This window comes from Lutjanus erythropterus, chromosome 20 (assembly GCF_056507025.1).
Source record: "Lutjanus erythropterus isolate fLutEry1 chromosome 20, fLutEry1.hap2, whole genome shotgun sequence".
Lineage (NCBI taxonomy): Eukaryota > Metazoa > Chordata > Actinopteri > Lutjaniformes > Lutjanidae > Lutjanus > Lutjanus erythropterus.
The window spans coordinates 8,007,198-8,032,509 of record NC_139336.1 but is presented as its reverse complement, the minus strand read 5'-3'; the positions used below and the strand labels follow the sequence as shown (position 1 = coordinate 8,032,509).

General features: G+C 39.2%; 1 protein-coding gene across 1 annotated transcript in view; it reads right to left on the bottom strand.

Moving 5' to 3' along the window:
- The window catches only part of LOC146308145 (uncharacterized), a 112,723-nt gene that overhangs the window by 79,587 nt on the left and 7,824 nt on the right, over positions 1-25,312 (bottom strand). The window contains exons 2-3 of the mRNA XM_084746269.1: positions 693-840; positions 282-440 (exon numbers count right to left, since the gene is read on the bottom strand). Of these exons, the coding sequence (XP_084602395.1) occupies positions 282-440; positions 693-840 (307 nt within the window). The remainder of the gene's footprint in view (positions 1-281; positions 441-692; positions 841-25,312) is intronic.

Sequence of the window (25,312 nt, the reverse complement as noted above, 5' to 3'; positions counted from 1 at the left end):
CAGGAATGGGCATGAGTGGTGCTCAATTACCTGAGATGGATGTTATAATCAACTCCTGACATCTGGATTTTTGGGATAATGGGTAATGCATTAAAGCATGTATTTAAGTTGTCTCACTGGTAGATTTGGAGCAATTTTAGCCAATTTATCACTAATAAAAGCTTCTTAAATCTGTAGAAGAGGCTTAACAGCTTTCAATACAAACATAACTTACTCTCATTTTTTATTAATTTTGTAAAAAAGACAGTTTGAAAAAAAGAAAAAAAAAGAGGTGTGCTCACTCATAGTGGCGTTGCTGTGTTCCTATGAAGATGACGGCATGAGCACTGATCCACAGCTGTAGCATAACATGGCTGTCAGGGCTGAGCATGGTGAAGACACTGCGTTCCTCTCTCTGGGGACTCTGCACTTGCACTAGTAAACTGAACTCATCTGCAAACCTAAACACAAACACAGACACACACTATTTAGCAACATAATTGCTACTGAAAACATATCACCACTGGGACTTTTTACATAAGTTATAATCATGGACAGGAAATGAAAATGTACAGCGGACTGACTGAAGTCCACTTTTTAAAAAATAACTAGTGATCAAAAGTAAAGTGAACTAAAGCATTTTACCTTTACATACAGTCAAGAGGCATTATTAATAAAAGAGTTCACATGCAGAGATCAACATTAAATCGTACCCATCAGGAAGGAGCTGTCGAAGAGGGAGAGCCAAGGTGGAGTACTGTCCCACATGTAGGACTGAACACTTGTTATCATCCACAGTCATGGAGGCATTACTGCTGTTCGACAGCTGAAGAGAAAGTTCCTGCAGAATGTCCACCTCATCTGTAGAGAGACAGTTCAGCTGAATTGACAAGTTTTGTGTCATATAAACGTCATGCAGGCAATTAACATCAAGCAGAGGTAATGTTGTGCTACAATATTGAACACAGTGTATTATGTGCTTGTGTGAGAAGAACCCAGTCCCACTTTCACTCACACAAAATGCTACAAAATGTTAGTTTCCATTTACAGTATATTGTAATTTTTGATCTCAGTGTTTCAGAAATGATGCATAGCACTGACTGTATAAACTGTAAGTAAGTGTCAAAATGTTTGCTGTATGATAGCTGGAGGATAAAGCCTATTTTGTCTCATGGGCAGTGCTGCTGCATGTGCGTGGCAGTGTTTTAAGCATTTGCTTTAGTTTTATTTCTCATGTAAATATGTAGTCGGTGATTCAAAGGAATTTTCATTAGAGACAGAGATGGATAACTCCATCTTTCATCTATGTAATTAATGTTAGTGGCAGCTTCATAATGTTTAGAGTAATTATGTCAGATTTAATAAGCCCTAGGGTATGCCATAATTAAGGGAAATTTTAGTACTATACATCATGCAATCATAATTTAGACAATAGTGTGCTTAAAACTTTAATGCAGCAGTTTGGAGAAGAACATTTTCTGTTTTAACATGACAATGCCTCTGTACATAAAGCCAGGTCCATAAAGAAATGGTTTGTCTATAGAAAGACCTGACCTCTACACCATCCATCCATCCATCCCCTACAGGAACTGTGAGCCGCACCTTATGGTGTTGGGCCTCACTAATGCTCCTGTGTCTGAATGGCAGGAAATCCCTGCAACCGTGTTCTTAACTCATGTGGAAAGCCTCAAACCAGAAGAATGGAGCCTGTTATAACATTAGATTGATATTCATGTTGTTGGAATGGCATGTTCAACAATCAGTAAAGGGTGTAATGTTTGGGTGTCCACATACTTTTGGCCATTTAGTGTATGTTCTGCAATTTTTCAAGATTAGGAGAGTCAGGCAGCAACCATCTGCAGCAACCAAACCAAACATTCCTCTGCTGGCACTTAGGAAAAACCTTAACATGCTGTGAACAGACCACTGATGGCATTACAGAAAGCGGAAAACCACTTACAGGGCCACTGCCTTTCAAAGTGCAGACGGCTGCTACAAATTCCATCCTATTTTTGGTGCCCTACAGTGCCAAACATTGTTGTACCTCTAAACCACTGGCTTTTTTCACACCATCAGAGGTGAGTCCTTGATTTTTACTCCATGTGAGCAGGTAAAGTGCCATTCGTCATGCCCTGGCCACAGGTGGACTTTGCCGTCTAATCCTGTGCTTTAACAACTCCCCCTGAGGATTACGAACAAAGCTCTTCATCATTTTCATCATATATGGAGAAAGTGAGTCACCACTCAGAGACCACTGTTGTGGTATACTGATCACCCTCTAACCTGGGAACTGACTGAAATCATTCCCGACTTAAATGTCAATGTCGTTAGGTAAGAGGAAGTGCAGAAACAAATTACTCAAAGAGAGAAGGTGCATTAAAGTAACATGCAAAAAAAAAAAGATCTATTTAACTAAAGAGCATTCATGTAAACGTGATCAGCATGAGCAGCAGGGTGCCTAAAGATGACAAAAGCAGTACTAAAACAAGAACGTCTGGGATTCAACCACTATAAACATGTCTTGGATTGCCTCTGGACTTTTTCCAAAGATATGGGATTGCTCAAACAGATTAAATCCAACTCTCCTGGAGTACTTTAATAAATGAATCCACGCCTGTCAGCCCTTCTGAGACCCATTTGCTCTTTACGCTCATCTTGACAGCAGTGCCAGACCGATCACTGGCCTACAGAGAGCCTTGTGGTCACACTCCGCTGCCCGGAGGAATGGCACTGAGGGAACATATCTGGTGTCGCACTAAAAATTCCAACATACCAGCCTTCCAGGAATCCTCAAAGATATATGGACGAGAGCCACTTTGAGAGAAGAAATGATTTGAATAATGGCTTGCTTTGCACTTTTAACCTTTTAGTTAACAGCCGTGAGGGACTTGGGGTCAAATAGTTTGCTAAGTAGGTAAACAAGATGACAGTTTTTAAGTTTTAAAAAGGGGCTCAGAGGCACAATAGCATGTACAGGATAGACATTTTTAATTCAGCTCAGCCACAAAGAACCCAGATGATGAACAGAACATCTGCACAGTTCAATTTCAGACTTTAATCTCATAATTTGCTGCTAATGCTGTTTTCTAAACAGAGATATGAAGGATGACGTCAGTAAATCCCGTCTAATGATGAAGCGATTTTACTTTGAAGACAAACCATACAAACCATGGCAGCAGATGCTAGTGATTTTACACATGATGCATAGTTGACTCGTCACAAGGAGCCTACCCTGCCTGTGGAAACAGCATGCATTGTATGTCTTCTCAAGGGAGTTTTTCTAACACACCCTGGGGGCTATGTTTTTGTTTTCATGGGTTTAGATGAATGCTTAAAAGAAAGACTGGGTTACTCTAAGTTTTAATGGTGCCGCGATTAAGCAGTCAAGCAAGATCTAATGAAAGATGCCACTGAGTCGTAGGGTGGGTAGTACCAAGGTATTACAGTATATCAGGGTATTAAGAAATCCAGACACTATCATTTTTACAGTCAAAAATACAGATGCTTCTTTTTTCTAATAAACTGATACAGAGATGCTGTTTTGTAGTGTGTAGCACACGCCACAAGAGGTCAGTCTACTAGTGGACAAGGCAGCACAGCTGAGCTGAGAAACATGGCATCTGAGGGAACAAGTTACAGGATTAACTAATAAAAAAAGAAAAATGCATCTGCCCCTGTTTGGGAATATTTGGGTTTAGTTCTGATGATAAAGGTGAACACTGCAGTCTACTGATTGGTCGGAGTAGTGTTGCACAGTGAGTATGTAACTTATGTGGAGCACATGTGAGAGAACGAGTGGCAGAGAGTGACAGTGAATGTGTGCTGAGAAGAGTAGTGAAGTTGTCTGTCTGGCAGTAAATGTACAGTTTAGGCTTCATTGATTAAATGCTGCAGTTTCTTAAAAACAAAGCAACGTTTCTGAGTGTGTGTTGTCTTCCTAAGGCGGGAATAGCATCACTATGACAATCTTTATTTAAAATCATGTAATATCCATTAATTATAGTATTGAAATCTACCAAAGCTATAAAAGAAAATCATCAACTGATCAAATGAAAAATGTCCATCACAACTTCCCAAAACCCAGTGTCTAACCAACAGTCCAGCAATCAAAGATATTCAGCTTACAATGATATAAGACAGAGTGGACCAATGAATAATAATCTTGTTGCTGGTTATTATTATCATATTATTGTTGCATATTAATCAATCAATCCATTATTCAATTGTTTCATCACTAGGGACATTGATATTCTGACACAATTACTCAATCAATCATCAGAAATGTATGTTTAGATTATCATATGCTGTTCATTCGGCAAGAAAATCTCTTACTTATCAGCTGTTTAGGCACATGATTACATAAGCTTCTAACAATGTACAAATTGCAATGAACTATAAGAATAACATTAACATCAATCACAAAATCTACAAACTCCAGCGTCATATTGAGATGTGTGTGGGATTGCTGATGCTACAATTTCTTAATGACCAGTAATTACAGCCCCAGGAACTGGAACATGTTCTCACACACTTACAGCTGCTAATGCTGTGATGGTCTTTGTTAAGCCCCACTCGTGTGGGAGTATTCATGTGAGAACATTTTAATGTGCCAACACTGTGCCCTCAAGGAAAACTTCAGAACATACTCATGTGCTTTTCTCCCAACGCTGTAATCAAAGGATCAAGCTATTACGATGGGGAGGAGGTAAGGAGGGAGAGGGACTGCCAGTCATGCCTGTTCTGTTTCTGACAAAAGTAAAACAGATGTTTGAGACCTGCATCAGAAGAAATGTGTGAACAGTAAGAACTTTCAGGGTTAACTCAGTCTCTGGGTAATTGCTATTTGTCCTGTTACCTCAGTCAGTTTTTTTGTCCCCATGTGCAGTCTGCAAGTATGTTCACTGTAAATTGTTTCATCTTTTACATTCAGTGAAATAGTACTGAGTAGTTTGTGGAAATCCATTTGTGGGTGTGTGAATGTAGTTGTAATGCTTTGGTTGATTAACTGATGATCGACTATTTCAGGTTGGAACTGGAAAACCAATACCACTTTTACTTGAGATAAAAGCACTTTTATGAAAGAAAACCTCACTACTTGATACAACAAATGGCATATAATTTAATGGGTAAGACTACTGTTTAAACTGTCATGATCTAGGTCGCTTACCATTGTAACTGCTGCAACATTCCAACTGTCATGTACATAACACTAGTGTTACGAGTTAATGTTACAACTCATCTGTGGACGTCAGCTACAGTTGTTGGGGTCAGTATGGTGGAGGGTGGATAGACCTGGCAACATGAAACTTAATAATGAACCAGCCTTCTAAGCATTCAGTCTGTTCAAATCAGGGGAAGGATCTAAAAATCATTGTTAGGGCCCTAATGTTGCAGAGTGTCATTGCTCATATTTTGCAAAATGTTTGGTGTAAGTTGTTGCTATGAGTTTATTAGCTGGTGAGAAAAGATTCCTGCCTGGTTGTGAATTCAAATATGCACTATTGCCTGTACTTGTGCATTGGAACACAGCAAGTGTTCAGTCTTGCTGCATTAGGTGGTCCTACAAATTGCTGTCCTACAAGACAGGAGCATAAACTTCCCTCATGTTACATCCTGCAGATAAAGCTCATTGTCAGACAGTGAGAGGAAGCACACATGTCGGACTGTAACCGTAAAGGAAGAATTTAAACCGACCAAAGACATAACACTGAGAGATGAGCACAAACCAAATACTGTGCCTCAAGAAAAGCATACTGAAAATCACAAACACAGACAACAGCTGTGTATGATCTTTAAATGTCCCCAGTCATTGTAAAGTATCTTGTCTCTTTTGTTGTAATGACATGCACTAGTCTTTTTCATAAATTTCCTCACTTGTCTTCTGATGAGGGAAAGTGACAATCTGTGTAACAAATGGATGCCTTAATCATGATCCACCATTGTTATACAAAAGCCTCTAGAGAGACATTCAGACAAATAGTAAAAGGGCCTCTGTGTTTACTTCAATCGCTACTACAACTTTTATCTGCCAGGACTACTTTAAACACTTTGAGACAGTTCAGTGGGTGATGACAATGGATGTCAGTTCTAGATAACAATGAGTTACCAACTTTGTCCTCACTGATCATCATCCAGAACTGTACATGTTTGCAGTTTAACCACAACACAGTTAATAATCTGGGAAAAATTCTCTGACAGGATAATCATATGTAACTCATATATGATCTTTTTGAAAGTGGTTTTGTGTTTCCGAGACACTCATATGGTTCTCATGTATTCTGCATCACACTGTGGAGCTACACGATTTCCATCATTCACATGATTTCTTCAAATGTCATAGATGGTGACAGAAAGTCAATGGCTCACTGTCTTTGTTCTTTTCTTACTTTGTGCCTTCAAATTTCTGGTGCAGGGAGACAGGAAGTTGAGCAGAAACAATGGATTAATAGGTTAACTGATAGCTAAACAATTAATTGACAAATCTACAAAATAATCATCAGATTCATTGAAACTGAAAATAATGGTTAGCTTCAGCCCTATCAGGAAGTTTAATTAATTTATCACAATGTTTGACATGCAGGGCCACACGCCTGCTTCTTTGCCAGGCTCTGCAACCTACAGTACGGTTACCTTTAACACCATTCTCTGCATCTATCCACTGAGGTGTTAATGTCTATCTTTGAAGAAATATAATTCACATTTTACAGGAAAAAACATCCTTCAGCTACGGGCATGGAGACCACAAAACTGTGATTGGTCATCTTGGGCTGCTTGTGTTTTCTCGTTTCAATTTTCAGTGGAGACAGTTGATAATTAAGACATCAAAACATCAAAAAATTAGGCAACAACATTGTTACTTTAGCTGTCCTTCATTTTCTTCACAATGGGAGTTCTTTTTTGTTTCTTAAATTGTGGCAATGTGTCTTTGGATTTCAGGAATGTGCTGTTTTAGTTTTGATGTTTAATGTCTGTATTTCTCAGCTGGTAGAGCAAGAGCCCCATGTGCGGAGGCTGTGGGTCCCTGCAGCAGCCGTGGGTTTGACTCCTGCTTGCAACCCTTTGCTGCATGTCATTCTCTCACACCCTCTCTCTCCCTTTCCTGTTTTCATGTCAGCTGTTCTATCAATTAAAGTCAAAAGCTTAAGTGTTTTGCCTATTTTTGGTTGTTTTTGAGCAGCAACACAAGAGACATCTTCCCATTCTTGCACCATATTACAAAGTGAATTGAATAGCAACATTACTTTGGGCTAAATGATTTAAACACAACACAACCTGATACATCCAGTTAGTGCTGGAGAGTGGCTATCAATGCGTGAGATTCAACGCTAAACTGTGGATCAATTCCTTCGCCACAGGCTCTATGGTGAAACTGCGATAGACGTGGCAGTATTCAGTAAAACCCACCTGAAGATGCTCATATCCACACAGGAAAGCAGAGCTGTAAGGCATTCAGATAGTCTGTCTGAACAGCTGTGCAGGGGAATCCCACATACACACATATGGTAGACTAATGCTAACACAAGCAATATCATCTGACAAAAAACAAACAAATATACACACACTGTATAGCTGCTGGCTACACAAGGCATCAATTCAATCACTTCTCAGCAACCACAGCATATAAATCATCCATGGACTGTCACTGTACCCACCTAATTAGCCTCAAGAAAAGAATACCGTCTCACAATGCTGTCATACATTCTTTGATAAAAAAAAAAATCACTTTGACAGCGATGAAAAACGATTTATTGGAACTTTAAACAGATGGAGCAATTTAAAAACAGAAATGTTCTACATGAGTGAAAGAAAGAAACCCTCTGAGCTTTTTTGTTCTGCATTTTCCTGAGTGAAAAACCTCAAACATTCAAATATTCTCATTCCAGAGGGATGATGCTTCAGTGTGAACATGAACAAACTTGGAGGAGGACTTTTTTTTTTTTTTTTTAATGGAATTGACTTTGGACTTGCGGGGCAGATTGAGGCCAAAAAGGAAAGCCATACTCTCCACTACAGTCCACATGCAAACTCCCCAAGTATCGAGCCTTGGACACACTTCTCTTGATTGTACTAATTTCTTTTGGCTCAGACATCAGTGGAGCATGTAAGGAGCTTACAGATTTTACGTCAGACTGTTACAGTAGGTACCAAAGCTCAAGTCCACCATGAGCCAACAATAGAGAATGGCATGAGGCCAGAATAAAGCCAGTCTACACTTCCTCTATTTTTGTAACCCTCTAGAGTTTCAGCAATTATCGGACTTGGCTGATACCCAGGTCTGAGTCAGTCAACTGCAGGCAAATTGAAAGGAGGAAAAACTAGCTTGTGGGAGAGGGGGATGCCAGGTTTTGCCTTTGACAGAAGGTCAAAACTGTATCAGTATTTACTGGCCAAAAGACATTGTAAACAGGTCACTGTTTAAACTACCAAATAACATTTTAATTTTGCATCTATTATTTATGCACGTGTTCGTGACTGTCTATGGAACTTTTGGCCTGTCACACGTGTCCACAAGTGGCCCAAATATCTTGTTTTGTCTGAGTATAGTGCAGCAAATGAGTAATCTTATTTCTTCTCATCGGGGTTTAAGACTGAAAGCTCGTGTGTCATTTGTTATTTATCATCAAATACATGATCAGGTCACGATCATGATACAGGAGTAGCCTTTGCCTAGTAACACCTGTACCAAGTAGCACTCCTGTGGGTCTATCTTAAAATAATCCACAGTCATGCTGATTGACAGAAAGACATTGCTGATTCACATCCTCTTTTGCATTCGTGTTCTTTTGGGATTTTTCCACACGCTGTTCCTCCAGTGGGATCAATTATGGAGGTGAGGCAGCTGTGTCCATCAGTGAGGGTCAGACCTGGCATGTAGGGTCCATTGAGGGTCACTGATACGAGACACGAACACTGAATGTTCATCCATGTCTTACCAGAGCCTCTCTATGGCACATTGGCTTTTTGAGGTGATCACTGGGGCGTATTTCCTTCTTAAACACAGACAGGCAAGTTTTTGCTGTTTATATTTTATTCTACACCATGTGCACCATGAAAAAACCTCAAGAGAGAATGAGAGAATGGAGCTCCTGGTGTTTGTTAACTCATGGTATGTTCAGTACTCTGAGTGAAGGCATTCTTGAAAACAGCGAGACTGAAGATTGTTGAGTATCATAGTTGTAATAAGAAGAATGATTTAGGACTATGGATGGGGTTAAAAGAACACAGGTGGAGAGACTGTCTGTTGTCTGATCTCTGTCAGTGTTTTGTTCAGCATATTTTACCCTGAAATACAGCAGACCTAAAACCTCATGATTCCTACTAGATCGGAATTGATAAAAATGTCTACTGCAAACTGTGAACTTCACAGGAATGTATGATTCAACATGGTTAGCTGGCCCTCATTATCTCAAAGCGAATCTAACAATTGCATCTCCAAGAGAGAAAAAGACACTGATCTGAGCTCTCAGGTTGTATTTGTTGACCAGTTAACAGCAGGAGAAAATGAATCAGTGTGCAGGCTTTTCTAATTTACCTAAAGTGTATGTCTGTACTTAGTTGAAGACTTAAGTCTTAAGCTAAGTGGGACAATCTTTATTTTTGAGTATAATGTGATGTTAGCCTTTCAGATGTTGCAGACCTTTTATGTTTCTTGTTCAATTAAAACAAGAGAAAGAGAGATTTTAATCTTTGGCTATTTTTCCCAGCCTTACATGTAATGTTAAAAAAGTTATTTGAGAATTATCAGCTGACTGATCATCTCTGTGGAGCTTTTAAGTTTCTTTTAACTTATTGTTTTTGTTTGATTGAGAAAAACATCACATTTACTGTGTGGTTCAGTCTTTATTTCAGCTGTTTTCAAGCTCAGACAAATGTACTGTAAGTACTCTGCCAGCACAAAATGTCAAAGTTAGCAACGAGCTAATGAAGAGCAGGTGGTTTGTTAGAAAATGACCAAACTGAGCAATAATAACAATTAATTGATTACCGATTAATCAGTTGTTTAATTGACCAAGTAAAACTGAATCAATCTACTAATCAAATAAAGATCTGAATTATAACATTATTTTGCCCTATTATATCATAAAGTATACGTGTTTAATATGCAGGCCTTTATATGTATATGTCTGTTTGGCTCTGTAATGCTGTCAGAAAATATACAATATGTTGCTATGGAAATAAAGCTGTAAAAAGCTGCTTACAATCCTAACCAAAATGCCATCCTTCTTCTCCATCCCCTAGCAGCTGAGAGAGTGCAGGGGCAGAGGGATTGTTTAGAGGAACTTGTTATTCTAGTCTGCCAGGTTCATTGATCCTTTAAATGACTGAGTGTAAATTCTAATCTAAGACTGTGGCTCTGAAATGTCACTAGAGTGCTCCCATTGGGAGTCTGTTAAAAAAAACTGTTAAAATGACTTACATTCATCACGTGGATATAACCATGATCCCAACTGAATGATAATTTTGCTGTGTGACAAATAGATGTGTGAATGGGCAACTGAAGCACTGTGCCCTTTTTCAAATGTGGTATACCACTCACTCTAAAATAAACTTTGCTTATAAGAAGGCATGCCTTTGTCTGTGTAGTGCCAGTGGTTTTTGGTGGCTGGTTATTGCAGCGATAACCACAGGGACATGATAAGACATCCTCCCTCCAATCTAAATCAAACCCTTCCCACCAAGCGCTGTCTCCTGGTCTGGCCGACCTCCAGCAGCCGTAATCAGGGGAAGCGGAGCCGGCCGCCATGCCGTCCTGTGGTGGGATCATATTTCTTTAATAGTCTGAGACGGACCAACAGATAGCTCAATTACTGTGCTGGTACAATTAGTGGGTCTGCTGTGGCAGAGGGGGCAGCCCAAATAGGCAGAAGATTAAAGACTTCCACCTCCCTGGTGGAAAACGAGGGGGGAATCACCGGGCCAGATCAGTGGGAAATGGGAGTTGGAAAGTTGGAGTGAACACAGGAAACATAAGAAACTCTGTGTTCCTAAACATCTCAATCAGTCAGTCATTAACAAAAGCTGTAAGCGATGAGCACATCCATGGCTACACCAAGTTTTAGGTGAACGGCATATTGGGAAACGTTCACAGATGGAGCACTGTAATGGAAATACCTTCTGTCAGTTCAGCGTCAGACTGCTGACTTTATGAGGCTATCAGAGAGCAAGAGATCCGATGTTGGGATATTATTTCAAGAGGTGTCCATTACAGGGGATATAGTGAGCTTATGTAAAACCTGTGTTTGTGTGAAGACAGGCTTGTTAACTGGGCCTACAGCCCAAAGCTGGACACAGAGGGAATTAAGTGGACAGAATGGATATAACAGTTATGCTGTAACAAGGCCCAGCGACTGGCTTAGGATACAGTAGATATGGGTCGTTGTCTTGAAAGCCTACAACACTTCCTCATCTGGAAAAGCAGGAAATATGTGCACCCTGGAGGGGGGAATTACAGTGCCATGAGGAGTATGGGTAGAAAGAATGATGTTAGAAAGGTACAGCTAGAGGAACGGGAGGGATTTGGACATAGATTGAAACCAGAGTTGTAGCAGTAGCGAGAAAAAGACATGTACACTACATTCTTTATGATGTGAACTTCTGGAAACAGTAAATTTTGATTCAGGCTGCTTTTATGTCATATTCCAACAGTTTGCTTGTTTTGTTAGACTAAATACATCTTAATGCACCTTTGTCCCTCATTGTGGGTTTACCACAGGATTGGTTCTCTTCCTCCATTCAGAGCGGTTATCCACAGCGACTAATCACTCATTCCTGGAGGGTTGAGGCAGACATAAAAACTTCCTGTGCTGTTTTTCTCTCGCTTAACTGCTGTTGTAATCCCTTCAAAGAAGGCCTTAAGAACACTGGAGCCAGTCATCAGCAAAGCAAATTAAACATTATGGTGGCATAAGTTAGCAGAGAGGGACAGTCCCTGTGTGACACTTAAGGCTCAAAGTAGCATTACATCTGCAGGTTCCTGCATTAACTGTACAAACTGCAAAACCATGCCACAGTAAAAAAGATTTAGTTGTACTGGCTGTAGTACAGATTTGCCATATTTACTTGGTGTGGACATGAATTTTAATAATTTTGTGAACTACAGTTTTCAGATTTCACATTATTACTATCAAGGTGTAGTTCATTTTTAAATAACTGAAACTAGGTTGCAGTGGTCAGTCCAGAATTCAAGTTGTAATGTCATAGGAAGAGATATGGGATTGATTTATGTCATGTAGCAATCTTTGAACTGCAGAAGGATTCCTTTCCTTTGTAAGCATCCTTTTCTCCACAACTTGTCAGTATAGCACTTTAAATTGTAATATGAAAGGTGCTGAAACTGCTGCTGTTCAATTACACTGCACTTATTGTTACCATCAGTAACTTTGGGCGACACCAAATCAACCATGAATGAAATGGCTAGGATTATAACTTTTAGCAGTAAGTTTAATATACGAGAATAATAAACTTTATTTTCTTTGCAGGGCTTCACTGAGCCCCCTTGAACATGTTCTCATTTCCCCTCTTGGGATGAATAATATTTAAGTATAACCCAGGGGTACAGCTAATCCAAACATTTTTTGTTAACGTCTGAATGCCATTTCACAGCACAATGGATTCATGGTGAAAAACGACCATGCTTACAGACTCGCTAAAGCTTTCAACATACAACAGCCCTCACAGGACAATGCTAGAGTTTCCTCAGGACACTTTTCCTCCAGGGAGAGGAAACATAGAAGAGCACCAGTCAACACTTGCCCTGGTCTGCTTCTAAACTCGCTTGTTCAAAAATTCATCAGAGGACTCCAAAGGAAGTGGATGGAGTGATGAACATGCCCTTGGGTCAAATTCCCTGCTGTTTTTGCAGGAGTGAATAGCACTAATGATATGGTTATGGTCCTGTAGAGCTTGGGGGTATTTCTGCAAATCAAAACTATGCAGACTATTGGTGTCACCTCACCACTGGCATATATTCATCTTATTGTTTTCCTTTCTTTAAATGCACTGACAAGTACTGAACTTGAGACATTAAAGAGCCAAAGGAGGTAGCTCTGGCAGCGTAACATTAGCTTCTCACATTCAGTGAATGACATCAGGGCAGAGGGCAGTCTGACTGTGGGGAATCCAGGCCATCCATCAGATGTTTGTTCCATTGTTTGACACACTCCCCCTTAAGCACGATGACCCTCAGGTCTCTGAGGTTAAGGTCAATGTTAGTGTCACTACACGGACAACCAAGAAGGATTTTAGATTTAATGTTAAAACCTCAAATGGCATGACAGGTTGATATACAGCTGCATGATGGGTATTCTTGTTCAAAACTATGCTTTTTTAAAGCCAGCCTTGAATCAATGTTAATTAATAATGTATAATGTATCTATAGAATGTGTTTGCAGTGATAAGCATCTTGCATGTACTATATGTGGGGTCTTGTTGCTGCATAACTTTCCATGTAATCTATGTGCCATATATGCACAGTAATCACTAATTTACAGATCAAACATCCAGATATCAGATATGTTAAAAACAGGCCACATTGTTTGTGAAAGTGAAAGATTTTGACATGTAAATAATCTTTGTTTCAAGAACAATTACATGACTGCATTTTAATGCAAAGCAGGTCCTAACTTCAAGTTCACATCTAGTCACTTGAACCAAAAGGAGATATTCTCCTGACCTGTGTTCCATCTTATTTTAAGATACAGGGCATAAAATCAAATCGAATCCTCTTACTCTTAATCATATCAAACTGATTAATTAAGAGAAAGAAATGGGAAAAATATATCATAGAAATAGCTGTTGAAACATCATATCAGAGTAACTAGACCAACCAAATCCAGCCACTTTTATATACACATCCTTTGCTTACCAGCAAATGTACTGCTGAACCAGTTCCTTAATTAATTAATTAGTTGATCAAATGATTGATATTCAGTGACTATGAGTATCTTGAGCTGATTTTTTTTTTACTTTAACTGTTATGCAAAATAAGCAGTTTGGTGACATCACTTTGAGTTTTGTAAAAATTATTTAATTCAGTGCATTTGCTTTTGTTGTTTTTTTTCTACAAATAATTAACCAGCCAAAAAACAAAGATAGCTGAATCAATAATGACAATTATCACATTGCAGCTCTAGTTAAACTGCCGCACTATGAGACTGTCATATTAAAAGTCACAGTGATTCATTGTAGATTCAGAGATTTTGACAAAAAGCAAATAATCTGCATGTTTTAACAGATGTGAGCCTGACAGTTTGCTTTGCATGAGAGACATTTCATTGCTCACTGAGCGGACACATTCGGCACAATACACATGTAGCTCCTGGGACAGGATCCATCCCTGGATCCCACCTATGGAGACTGCAGAACAGATGAAAGGGGTGAAAGGGCCTTTGCAGACAAGCTCCAAGTACATCTGGAGAAGTCGACTTTGCAAACAGGCAGTCCCCAAAGCTGGACTTTGACCAGGCACATAAACAGCACCTCTGCTAATCCACTGGCGTGTGTCCTACAAGCAACATGAGAAGTTCTTCAATCATGTCACATCAGGTTCTGAAGCTAAAGCTAAAGCCTCAGAACCACAGAAATGGAGGAATATGAGGCAATTACTCGAGATTACATGCTGGTTATCGCTTTCTTTCTTCATTCCCATGTTCTCACCACCTTTTTGTAATCCTAAAGTCCACACAGCCAGATGAGGAATGTGTCGGCTGAACATGTAAACAGATGGGGGTGAAAGCATTTGTGCTACATGTGTCTTACATACCAGTGTGGGGAGGGCAGAACGGCCTGTAAATTAGTATTTTACATGAGATGAGGAAAGCAGAGAAGGGGCTTTTGGACGGCCGAGGGAGTCGATGAGTCAGGGAGTGAGCCTGCTGGAACACTAAGGGAGAGACACATCTCAACTGGGGTGGAAATGCACGGAGTAAAACAAGGTGTGTGTTGGATAGAAGACAAACCACCAGATCCCAGAACCCACTGTGAAATGATGAGGGGATGGAAAAAAAATCCCTGTGAAAGAGGCCACTCTTATTTCCACAGAAAACATTAATAACTGCAGCAAACACTCTCTCAACAAAATTACATTAATTTTTAATCAGCCCCCTGAAGTTTGTGGATTTATTTTCATGATTGCTGCTGTTATCTGTGAATCAAATAGCCATGAAGAAGAGTAGAAAAACAGATCAAAGTTCATCCATTTTACACAACTGATACTGTATCTATTATATGTTTCATGTTACATTCCTGTGCAAACAACCTGATTTCCAGGCACCTCTTTTCGAGTTGGAACATGAATGTTCTTTCTTCTTAAATATGATCCAGGTCTATCAGTGTTTAGGAACAGCAGCATAGTTCTGGCAGAGCACTTCTCACAGTACTGCTGCTGTCACCTCTGTACAAACTACAACATTTCCACTGTACTGTGTCTTTCTTCATGTGGCAAACACTCCACAGTTAAGTTAAACACAGATCTAATCTGTGTCAAATACTAATAATACTGCTGTCAGTAATCATGTAGCTCCAATATAAACTTTCATGAAAAAGAATTGACCTTATTAAAGATTACAGTATGTGTTTTCAATATACAAAATGTTATAAAGGGCTTAATCAGCCTAAATGTTGTGCAGCTTCATGAGAATGACTTTTTCAGCCACATTGCTTGTTCCACCACTTTGGCTCTGACAGGAATATCTCAACAGCTATTGGATGGATCGCTATGTGACACATATTCAGCAGGTCAGAGTTTTGTTGATGAATAGATGATGAATCCTTATGATCATCTGTCCTTTCTTCAAACACCATCATGAGATTATGGTTTTGAGTGAGATGTCTTTAGATTAGATGGACAGTCATAAAATTTGGTGCAGATATTCCCTCAGAATAAATTGTGATAACTTTTGTGAGCCTTCACTCTTCATCTAGCAACATCATCAGGCAGAAATTGTAATTTGTCCAACACTCTGGTTTGTGTGTTCGCATGCTGATGTGTTGACATGCCTTTTATTTTGTAATTTAAGCTGTAATATGGACAGTATGGAAATTTCCATGTCAGTATACAAAGAATACTATGACTACAGGTGGTTAAACAAAATCAACAACTATTTTTATAATGAATTAAGTTATCCAGTAGTAGTCTATTGTTTTTTTCTGTTGAATATCATTAAAGATAAAATATCTTTAAAGTTGGTATTAATTACGGGTAATAGACAGGTGCACAAGATAATAAATCCTGACTGTGAAAGAACCAAAGATACATGCACACTGTTAATCACATGTACTTAATCTATTCACATTGTTTCATTGCTAAAACCTTCAAAAATCAACCTCAGATCATCACAGCATTTAATTTGTGAAGAAGTGTGTGGGATTTTTGGCTTGAAGAGTTGCATATTAAACAATTTAAAGCTTAGCTGATTAGGGCTGTCAGAATTTTAAACTTTGATACAATACTAATTGAAAAAAACACAATACAATGCCCCTCTCAGTATCAAAGCAAAAACAAAAAGTTCCAGCACACAAAAGAGGATACATGTTTTCTTTTTTTAAAAATAACAACCTGCACATACTGCTGGCATAGAAAAAAATCACTGAACACTGGATTTGTGATGCTGAAAGTCAGATTTCAGGCGGGATCATAAAGACTGAACTGAACTGGAGTCTTGAATGAACACATAGATCATTTCTGTTTTATAGCGCTGGTACTTTTGATAATATCGAATGTTACTGTATTGTTTTTGAACATATTTTTAAATGTACTGAAAAAGTATTGATACTTTTGACATCCTTATAACCGATAATACAAATTATCATTATTTGCAGACCTAAACTGTATACTGTACTTCAATTCACTTAAGACGCTTTAATCTCAGCAAGGTGTTTCTGGTGAATTAAAGTTTAATACATATACAGAAAAAAACAACCAAACTTTTATATTAATAAATTAATCATGATCTTGAAAGTCTTCACTGCCTTCATAAGCACCGCCCTGTCTTGTTAAGGTCATCATTATCGAACGACAGTGAATGGGGTAAGAAAACACCATAGTATATTGACAAAGTCATTAAAGTGCTTGTAAAAAACTCTTGTAAAAAAGCTTTACAAGACTCGCTCAGCTCTGTCAAATGGCCCTGTGCTGTATGAATCCTGACCCTAAGAGTCAAGTTCAGTTGAGCTGGTTACTCTTCAGGTCTCTAGTAAACTGAAGACTGGCTGAGAGGTCGCATCAGTACAAGGAGGATCCACCACAGGGCAGCTTAAAAGGTGAAAGCATAATGTGTCAATGTAAAGCCCATTTGTCTTTTCTGTCTCCTTTCTATATGTAAAGCAATGAAGACATCTGCTTCAACATGAGAACTCTGTAAATCATAAAATGCAGACGTCCAACCTCAAAAGGAAAAACATCTTTTCTTTGCTTGTATTTTGAAACATAACATATATAAACATATAATCTGGCTGTGAAAGCTACTGTTTTGTCATTTTCATGTTATTCTTCATTGCTGTCGACTTTGTTGGACAGCGTGAACATGCTGGAAATGTTTTCCAGAATGATAGACTGGACTCAATGTAACATGTAATGGGCTGTCATTCTGACGGAGAGTCGCAAATGCTGGAGAATGAGTTCTCACGTACAGTGTGGCCTCAGAGTGACCTGTTTTGCATAGACTAATGGAAACTCAATCTACATCAAGTCTCAGCCATAATGACAGCCACACTCAGACATCCTGACAGGCATATGCCTGTTTGTAAGGGTGCCAGCAGCACAGATACCGGTGGTTTTCTCCTCACGTCTGTCAGCAGCGCCGACCACAGCAGATTACATCACTCTCACCTAATCAGCAGAGATGACAACAGAGCTGGGTCACGAGAACCAGGTTATCCTCACTTCACTTAAGAGGAAGAGAGACAAAGAAAATGTGGAAAAAGACAAAAGACAGGGATGTGATCATGATGATGGACAGCAATTGATTTTGCACACCTAGGCAGTTATCCAAGGAGGCATCTGTCTGAGAAACACCCATTCATTTTAAGCAAAGCGACCAGATAAATAGTTGGGTGATATGATGAAATAAACAATGAGATAACAGAAACTTGTGGAAATGTCAAAGTTTTTACTACAGCATGTTTTCTACTAAGCTCTACTGTGGTGGGAGTAGCTCAGTTAGGGCAGCAGTAGCTCAGTCCATAAGGATTTGGCTTGGACATGGGAAGGTGGCTGGTTCAACTCCAGCTCGGACCAAAAAACGGAGTGTGGACGAGTAACACACAGAGAGGTGCCAGCTCACCTCCTGGGCACTGCTGAGGTGCCCTTTAGCAAGGTGTCAGAGCCCCAACAGCTCAGGGCAATTCTGAGCAGTCTCCTCACTCTACTACCTCTCTCAGTAATTGCAGGTGTGCATTTGATCCTGCAAAGATTAACAATTAAAAAATCTGAATTTCCCCCAAGGGGGAAATGAAATTCTTCTCCTAATATCACTGGTGGTATCAGTAATTAAGCAAGACAGGACAACCTGGAGGTACACTCCAACAGCAGCTTTATTCTGCATCCCGAACCACAGGGTGATATAACTCTCCACTGGCTTGCAATCAACAATCTACTGTACAACCCCTCAGTGTCCCAGAGTTGGGACAACTTTAAGGGAGACCTTAAAATACAACTTACGATGCACGTAGCGCTATGAAGGCTCTGGGAAACGGGGCCCAGGCTAGTGATGCTATCACGGTTGATAGACAGGAATAAGTAGTTATATCATACCGTACTCTGTTGAATGCCACTGTGAGACCAGGGAGTAACTGTTGAAATGTGAGGACAAGTAGATGGCAGACATTCTAAGTACTGCAGCTCCTGCGCATTAAAGTACAAACTTAAACTTTTCAACTTTTTCCAGTCCTCCATGCTGTTTCAGTTTACAATGACTGGTATCCTGCCCCTTCTCCAGGCTCTGAATGTGTGTGTGTGTGTGTGTGTGTGTGTGTGTGTGTGTGTGTGTGTGTGTGTGTGTGTGAAAGGGGTAAATATGTATGTAAAGTAAGCTTGTAAAAAGTGTGACAGGAATGTAGCTTGCTGAGCCTTTATCTGTAACATGTCAGTATGCAGAAGTCATGTCTCTTGAGAATGCACTAAGACTGAGAGGCTGAAAGAAGGACAATCAGTTGCATTGTGTGCGTCCCAAATGTCTTTCTATTGTTCATTGTTCGCAGGCTTTTTTTGTCAGCATGTGCATGGCTACATTTACTGTGCAGTCAGACGGTACCATTATATGAAATCATCACAGAGATGAAAGACAAAGAATCCAATTTCTCATTATATGAATAGGATAATAGTGATAGCTAATATATAATGCTAATAGGCATGACCATGATGATATGGAGGTTGATTCTTTGAATCTTGTATGTGGCATGTATAAAAAATACCTTCTCCCAATGAGTCCTTGACATCTTTTTTCCCTTAAAATGAGTGATGAAATCTGGCACTGCAGTAAGATAATTTCACTTTGATTCAAGTATTTGTGTGGAGGTTTTTACAGATCTGTTGGCAGAATATTGCAAAAACTGAATATATTCATAAGTATGTTTTCATTAGTGTATAATCACTTGAAAATAAGCATTGTTGCATTTCCATTATTTAAGAATAAAACATTTATCTACAGAGGGTGCAGAGAGTCCACCATGTTACACACAGCACAGAAAGAACAAGAGGGCCTTTTGTGTTCCTTTGGTGAGCTCAGACAGAGAAGAAGAGGCATCATGTTTGCAATCTGCAAGCTCACCACGAGATGACACTAAATCCTACACACTGGTCCTTTAAAAAAAGTTTAGGGAAGCTGATTCCAACTGAAAATGAGGCACATTTCTTCACTTGTTTTAAGTAGGGATACACTGATCGACCTGCCAGAGACCGGAACCAGCCATTTTTCTATAAGCCCGGCTCTGACCAGTGACCGGCCAGTCAGCGTCACATATCCAATTGTGAATGAATGATTTGTGAGTGAACACCAATTACAGTTCTTAGAAAAACTAAAAATTGGAATTGGCGAAAATCAGAATCGGCAGGTCAGACCCTTAAAAAATTGGAAATCGTAATCAGCCAAGAAAATTGGAAGTGGTGCATCTTGAGTTTTAAGGCTTTTAGGACTCATCTCTAACCACTGCCACTGATTATCACCTTCATCCTTATAGAGTAGCCTAAAGTGGCGAACAGACAAACTTTGCCAACAAACTTGCACAAGGACAAACACACAGGCACTCTTTCAGCACAAAAAAAGATGATGAATGTCTCTTTTTGGGGGAGAACAGTTTTGATTAAAGCGGCACAGTGCCATGCAGGCAATGAATAAAGAAAGAAAGTGGTCCTCAGACACAAATCCTCCAGGGCTGACTGGTCTGGACTAAAATGTGGGCAGTGAATGCGACACACTGGACTGGGTCCAGACGTCAAAACAAATCAATCACATTAAGGTAAACAAAAGCTTAACAGGTTGAACGGGTCCTGACAGACAGCGGCTGATAGGAGTTTAAAAGTGAGGGCATGGTTCACCCACAGAAAAGTAAAGGGGAAAAAATGAAAACAAAACTAATTTGGAGTCTTTCCCTCTGGCTGTCCCTTGTAGGATCTGCTCGAGTTCTGTTAGTCATAACAGAGTTGTCACCTCGGGTCCTCCATCAGTCAAGTTCAGTCAAACCAATAAAGATAAGCATCTGCACATGTTCATCATCATGGAGGACGTTTATGAACATGTCAAAGGTTGTTCATTTCAACCATCATACTATTCATCTAACCTAAAGACTTATTCATTTCATCAAGCAGGTTTAACAATTCATTCTTTCAGAGACAAGAAATTAAGAAGGCTCTCCAACAGGAAGGAAAATAATAATTCAAATTCCACGACCAAAAGGTGGTGCCATTTAGTTTCATTTATTCCATTTATTTGTCAGGGAACGTATACAAGAAACTCATGAAAGGAGAGGAGATGTAAGTGAGTTGAAGGAATCCCAACTTCAGCATTTTGCTTCCTTTCGATGATGACATTTTCTTTTCTGCTAGGTTAACAAGAATAACACTGATGTTATTTGATCGTTTTAGTATTTTCTTTTCTCAAATCTCCTTTGGAGAAAAATGCCTGTAATGCTCAATCCTGAAATAAAGTAACTCATGCCTGTACACCTCAGAATGTACAGGCAACCAACATGAGAGTAGGACTGTGACTTGACAGCAATCTGGTGATACAATACGAATCACAAAACAGGGGTCATGATTCTGTATATTGTGATACTGTGAGCAAAGTCATATATTGCTTTTTTTTTTAAATCTAATACTAGAAACTGTCATTTTATAAAGAACAAGCAAAAATCTACACACAATCTGAGTTTAAATTTAACGAAATTCTAACAGTGAAGATAAATAACAACATAATGGCAGTTTAAACACAACACGAAACGAACCACCGACACAAATCTTTGCATCTTTGTTACAGTATCACAAAACATAATATCATGGTAGTCAAGGGCACCAATATTTTCCTACACCCCTACATGAAAGAGCCATGCTGTCACACTTGATATATTTCTTCAACACAATAACCCACAAAGAATATTTGCATGTTACCTCGTTGTAGTAACCAGCATTTTGATTAGTAACTGTCATTTAATTACAATTTTCTGTTAGTTAATGTAACACTTAATAATAACATTTATTTTCTAATTTAAAGTCTCCAATACTGCCAGTATCCTATTAGACATTTATGTGAAATGTTGTCATAATCAACAGATGAATTGTTAAGTTTTACATTTTAAGTATTACTGGAAAATACTCTATAAAAAAAGAAAAATAGAAGATTGATATGTTTTTGCTTTTTTACTGAAATCAGAAACCTCCATAAATGAAACTTTGGAGTTGACTGAAGATGACTGTGAATGGCTTATTAAACACTCCTGAAACAGCCAGACTGTGTTTATTTTCCCATGCAGAGCACCTTTCTGATGTCACAAACGGGTCAGTGAAAAAGCAGATGGTCAACAGGTGAACAGTTTGTCTGTGTGTTATCAGGGAGTCTATGTCAGAGCCAAGGTATCTTTGACAATTAGCCATAAATGTGCTAAAAATGTGCTTAATTTTTTATGTGGCAAGAAAAAAGTTCCTGTACTATGAGGTAAAACAGGAGAGTGTGTGGCAAGGACAGGACTGAAGTGTGTGTGCATGTGTGTCTCACTGGTATGAAACAACATTGCATCACCTGGCATCTATTTTGTGGAACACAAGCGTATTAAGGCAGTTACACATGTCACAGCTGCAGCAGTTAAAACTGGCCTCCTGGCTCTACCTTGACTTTTTTTTTTTATGATGAATTACAATAATATGATAGTTTAAATGTGTCCCATGGGGCAAATCGTTGCCAAATAAAGTCAGGCCCTGCTATTAGACACCAATGTGCACCAGATTTAGGTCTGCACGCCTGCCAGGATTGAAGACACCCAGCCAAACTCATGCCAAGTGCTGTTACTGAACCCTCTGCTCTTGACCATTGTCTGGAGGCAGCAAGCAAATATGCTTTCTATCATGACAAGATGAGAAGTAGAATATGACAAAGCCAAATCTGTGACAGACAAAAATGAGAACACAACTTACGAAACACAATTACCTCTAACAAAAACATATATTGGTAATACCATTAAAAATTGCCTGGAATTCGATCAATACCATGTAAAGTACCTTAGTACCAAGATAAATCTAGAATTCCATTGCTTCAAGTGGCTCTAATCGATATCTTTATAATAACAATGTATCAAATGGCTGTGAAACGATGAGAAAATGTGCTTGTAATGATGCACCCACAGAGAATTATCCCCTAAATCTGTAACTCCCTTTGGCTTCATAGTCATGGACAGTATAAAAACCACCAGTTGATAAAAAGTTTAAACTTGCAAGACATTTTCTCGTTTCTTACTGGGATACAGGCTATTGCAGTGCACAAGTATTTGGGTTGGGAAGGATGATTTGCTTTATTATCATTTAAATATTATAATATTTAAATATATATTATTTAAAATTAAATCTCTCAGCAAAAATCTCCTCCTGCTTCTTTGTCACTGACTAATGAACTACTCATTGTAACTTTGGCTAGGAAAATGTAAACACAGGCTCATATCGTCTGACTTTAGTGTTAGCTAGTGTTAAGAATAACTATATAGAAATAACTGCTCCTTGTGGATGGTCTTGTTTTCTTATGTAGGTCAAATGTAGGCATTAGTATTAAATTGTTAAACTGTTTCATAACCAGGTAAAACTAGTAGCCTTAATCAGTGAAGTGTATGAACTACACTGCAGACTCAAGTCTCAGTTTTTCACTTATTAGTGAAAGCTGTCTCATATGAACACTAAGCGATGTGACAGCTTCAAAATCAGTCGTTCCTCACAGAGATGCGCTGCAGAGTGAAACACAGCACGTATCTGTCCTGCCATTCACTGCAACTCTGCATTGAGATTGAGGGTATTATTACTTGTATGAAAGTAACAGCGACAGTAAAACCATGTTTTTCATGAGCCACATCTCTCACCCATGTGCAGACACTGTTACTGCCCTCTTCTTCTACATGTTATTCTCATGTATTATTAGTTCAGTGTTCTTGCCTGAGTAGTTCTTCAGCTACTCTGTCATACAGTATGTTGGTGTTCAGGTTTGTTGTCTGTTGTCCTGTGAAAGTTCTAAAATCATTTGTAATAATTATTAGATACAAATGACCATTCAAAACAAAGCAAAAATCATTCATGTCACCCAGCATTTACTATGGTGTCATTATATAGCCTGCATTTCTCTCAGCACCCACCAACTATGAGTGACTTCCAGCATCCCTGGTTTGTTTAATTGTTCATATGCCAACTTTACAGTTTTTGTTAACTGTCACTGCTCTTATGTAATCAGCAGCAGTAGGCAGCTGTTTTCAGAGAAAAAAGGTCTACTGACTGTATACCTGCAGAGCATAAATGACAGCCAGACACATTTACCAACAAGCTGGTGAACATAATCAGCAGCAAAATAGTCAGCTATTTCTCTCAGGAGTTGGTAGAGATAAAAAAAACAAACAAAAAAAAACAGAGTGAATGCTGGCCTTACAATCATCATGTGTAACCATGAATAATAATGTTGCCCTGTAACTGCTGGATGTGTAAATAAGCAACTGTTTGTTAAATGTGCACAAAAGCTATTACACTATTTGTTCCTGATAGACTAAAAATAAAATGACAGACCATCACAGTCAATTGGGCTTAAATGGTCAAATGTTTCAAATCAAACCGATGAATATGGTTGTTCAACAAGTGAGAATATAAACTGACACACCTCAAATAAAACATTACTGCTTGCAGTTTAAAGTGGCACAACCCATGACACCAGGTGCACATTGTCACCATTAGCTCTTTTATTGCCTAACATTTGCGAGCTACAAAGAAACTTGAAAGTTCAGCACAGAGAACGGACACAATCATGTGTGTCAACAGTTGAGTTGAAGCTAAACCACAAACAGCCTAACTTGGGACAAAACACCAGATCATTAAATTACTCTTTCCACATAAATCTCTGTCTGTGTCGGACAGGCTGTAACGTGTCTGCAGGCTCTTTGCGGTGACTGAGCAATTGGAGACGCAGTGGGGAACAACACTACAAAGTGGTCACTGAGGTAACATGGTTAATGTTAAAAAAATACAAATAAAAAGCCCCTTATTTTATTCAGCTTGAACACCAAGCTTTGTCTGAATACTATCAATGCACTCTATTGGCCATCTGGTTCCCTTTTGGCCAGAGAAGAGATTACACGACGACAACGGAGGTTCTGGTCCAACATGTGGTTTGCACCTAGCCCTCTCCACCCGCTTTTGTTCACACAAAGCTAACCACAAGCTGTAAGCGACTCCACGCCCAGAACCAGACCGATGACCCTATGTATATTATAGGGAATGTTATACCACGCACGCCACAGCATGTGGGCCTCCGCCTGGTTAGAGCTGGCTAATGGGCTCAAGAACAGGGCTCACCAAGCACTAAGGCTCAAGATCACGTTTCATTGGATACAGATGCCTGCATATGGATCTGGCATTATATTGGCAATGACATCATGAGCTCAACGTGCTGGAAGAGCATGAATGTGTCAGTGACATGTCCAGCGCTGTGCTTTTCATCTGGCTTGACTCGAGGCCTTGGTGATATGACATAAGTGTTGCAAAGACGAGTACCAAAACGAACTGAATGATGATGATTCTCCATGTAGAGGAAGTTATTAAAAAAAAACTGTGTCTGCCAGACTTTTGTATTAAACTTTTAACAAAGTGTTAAATTCTAATCTG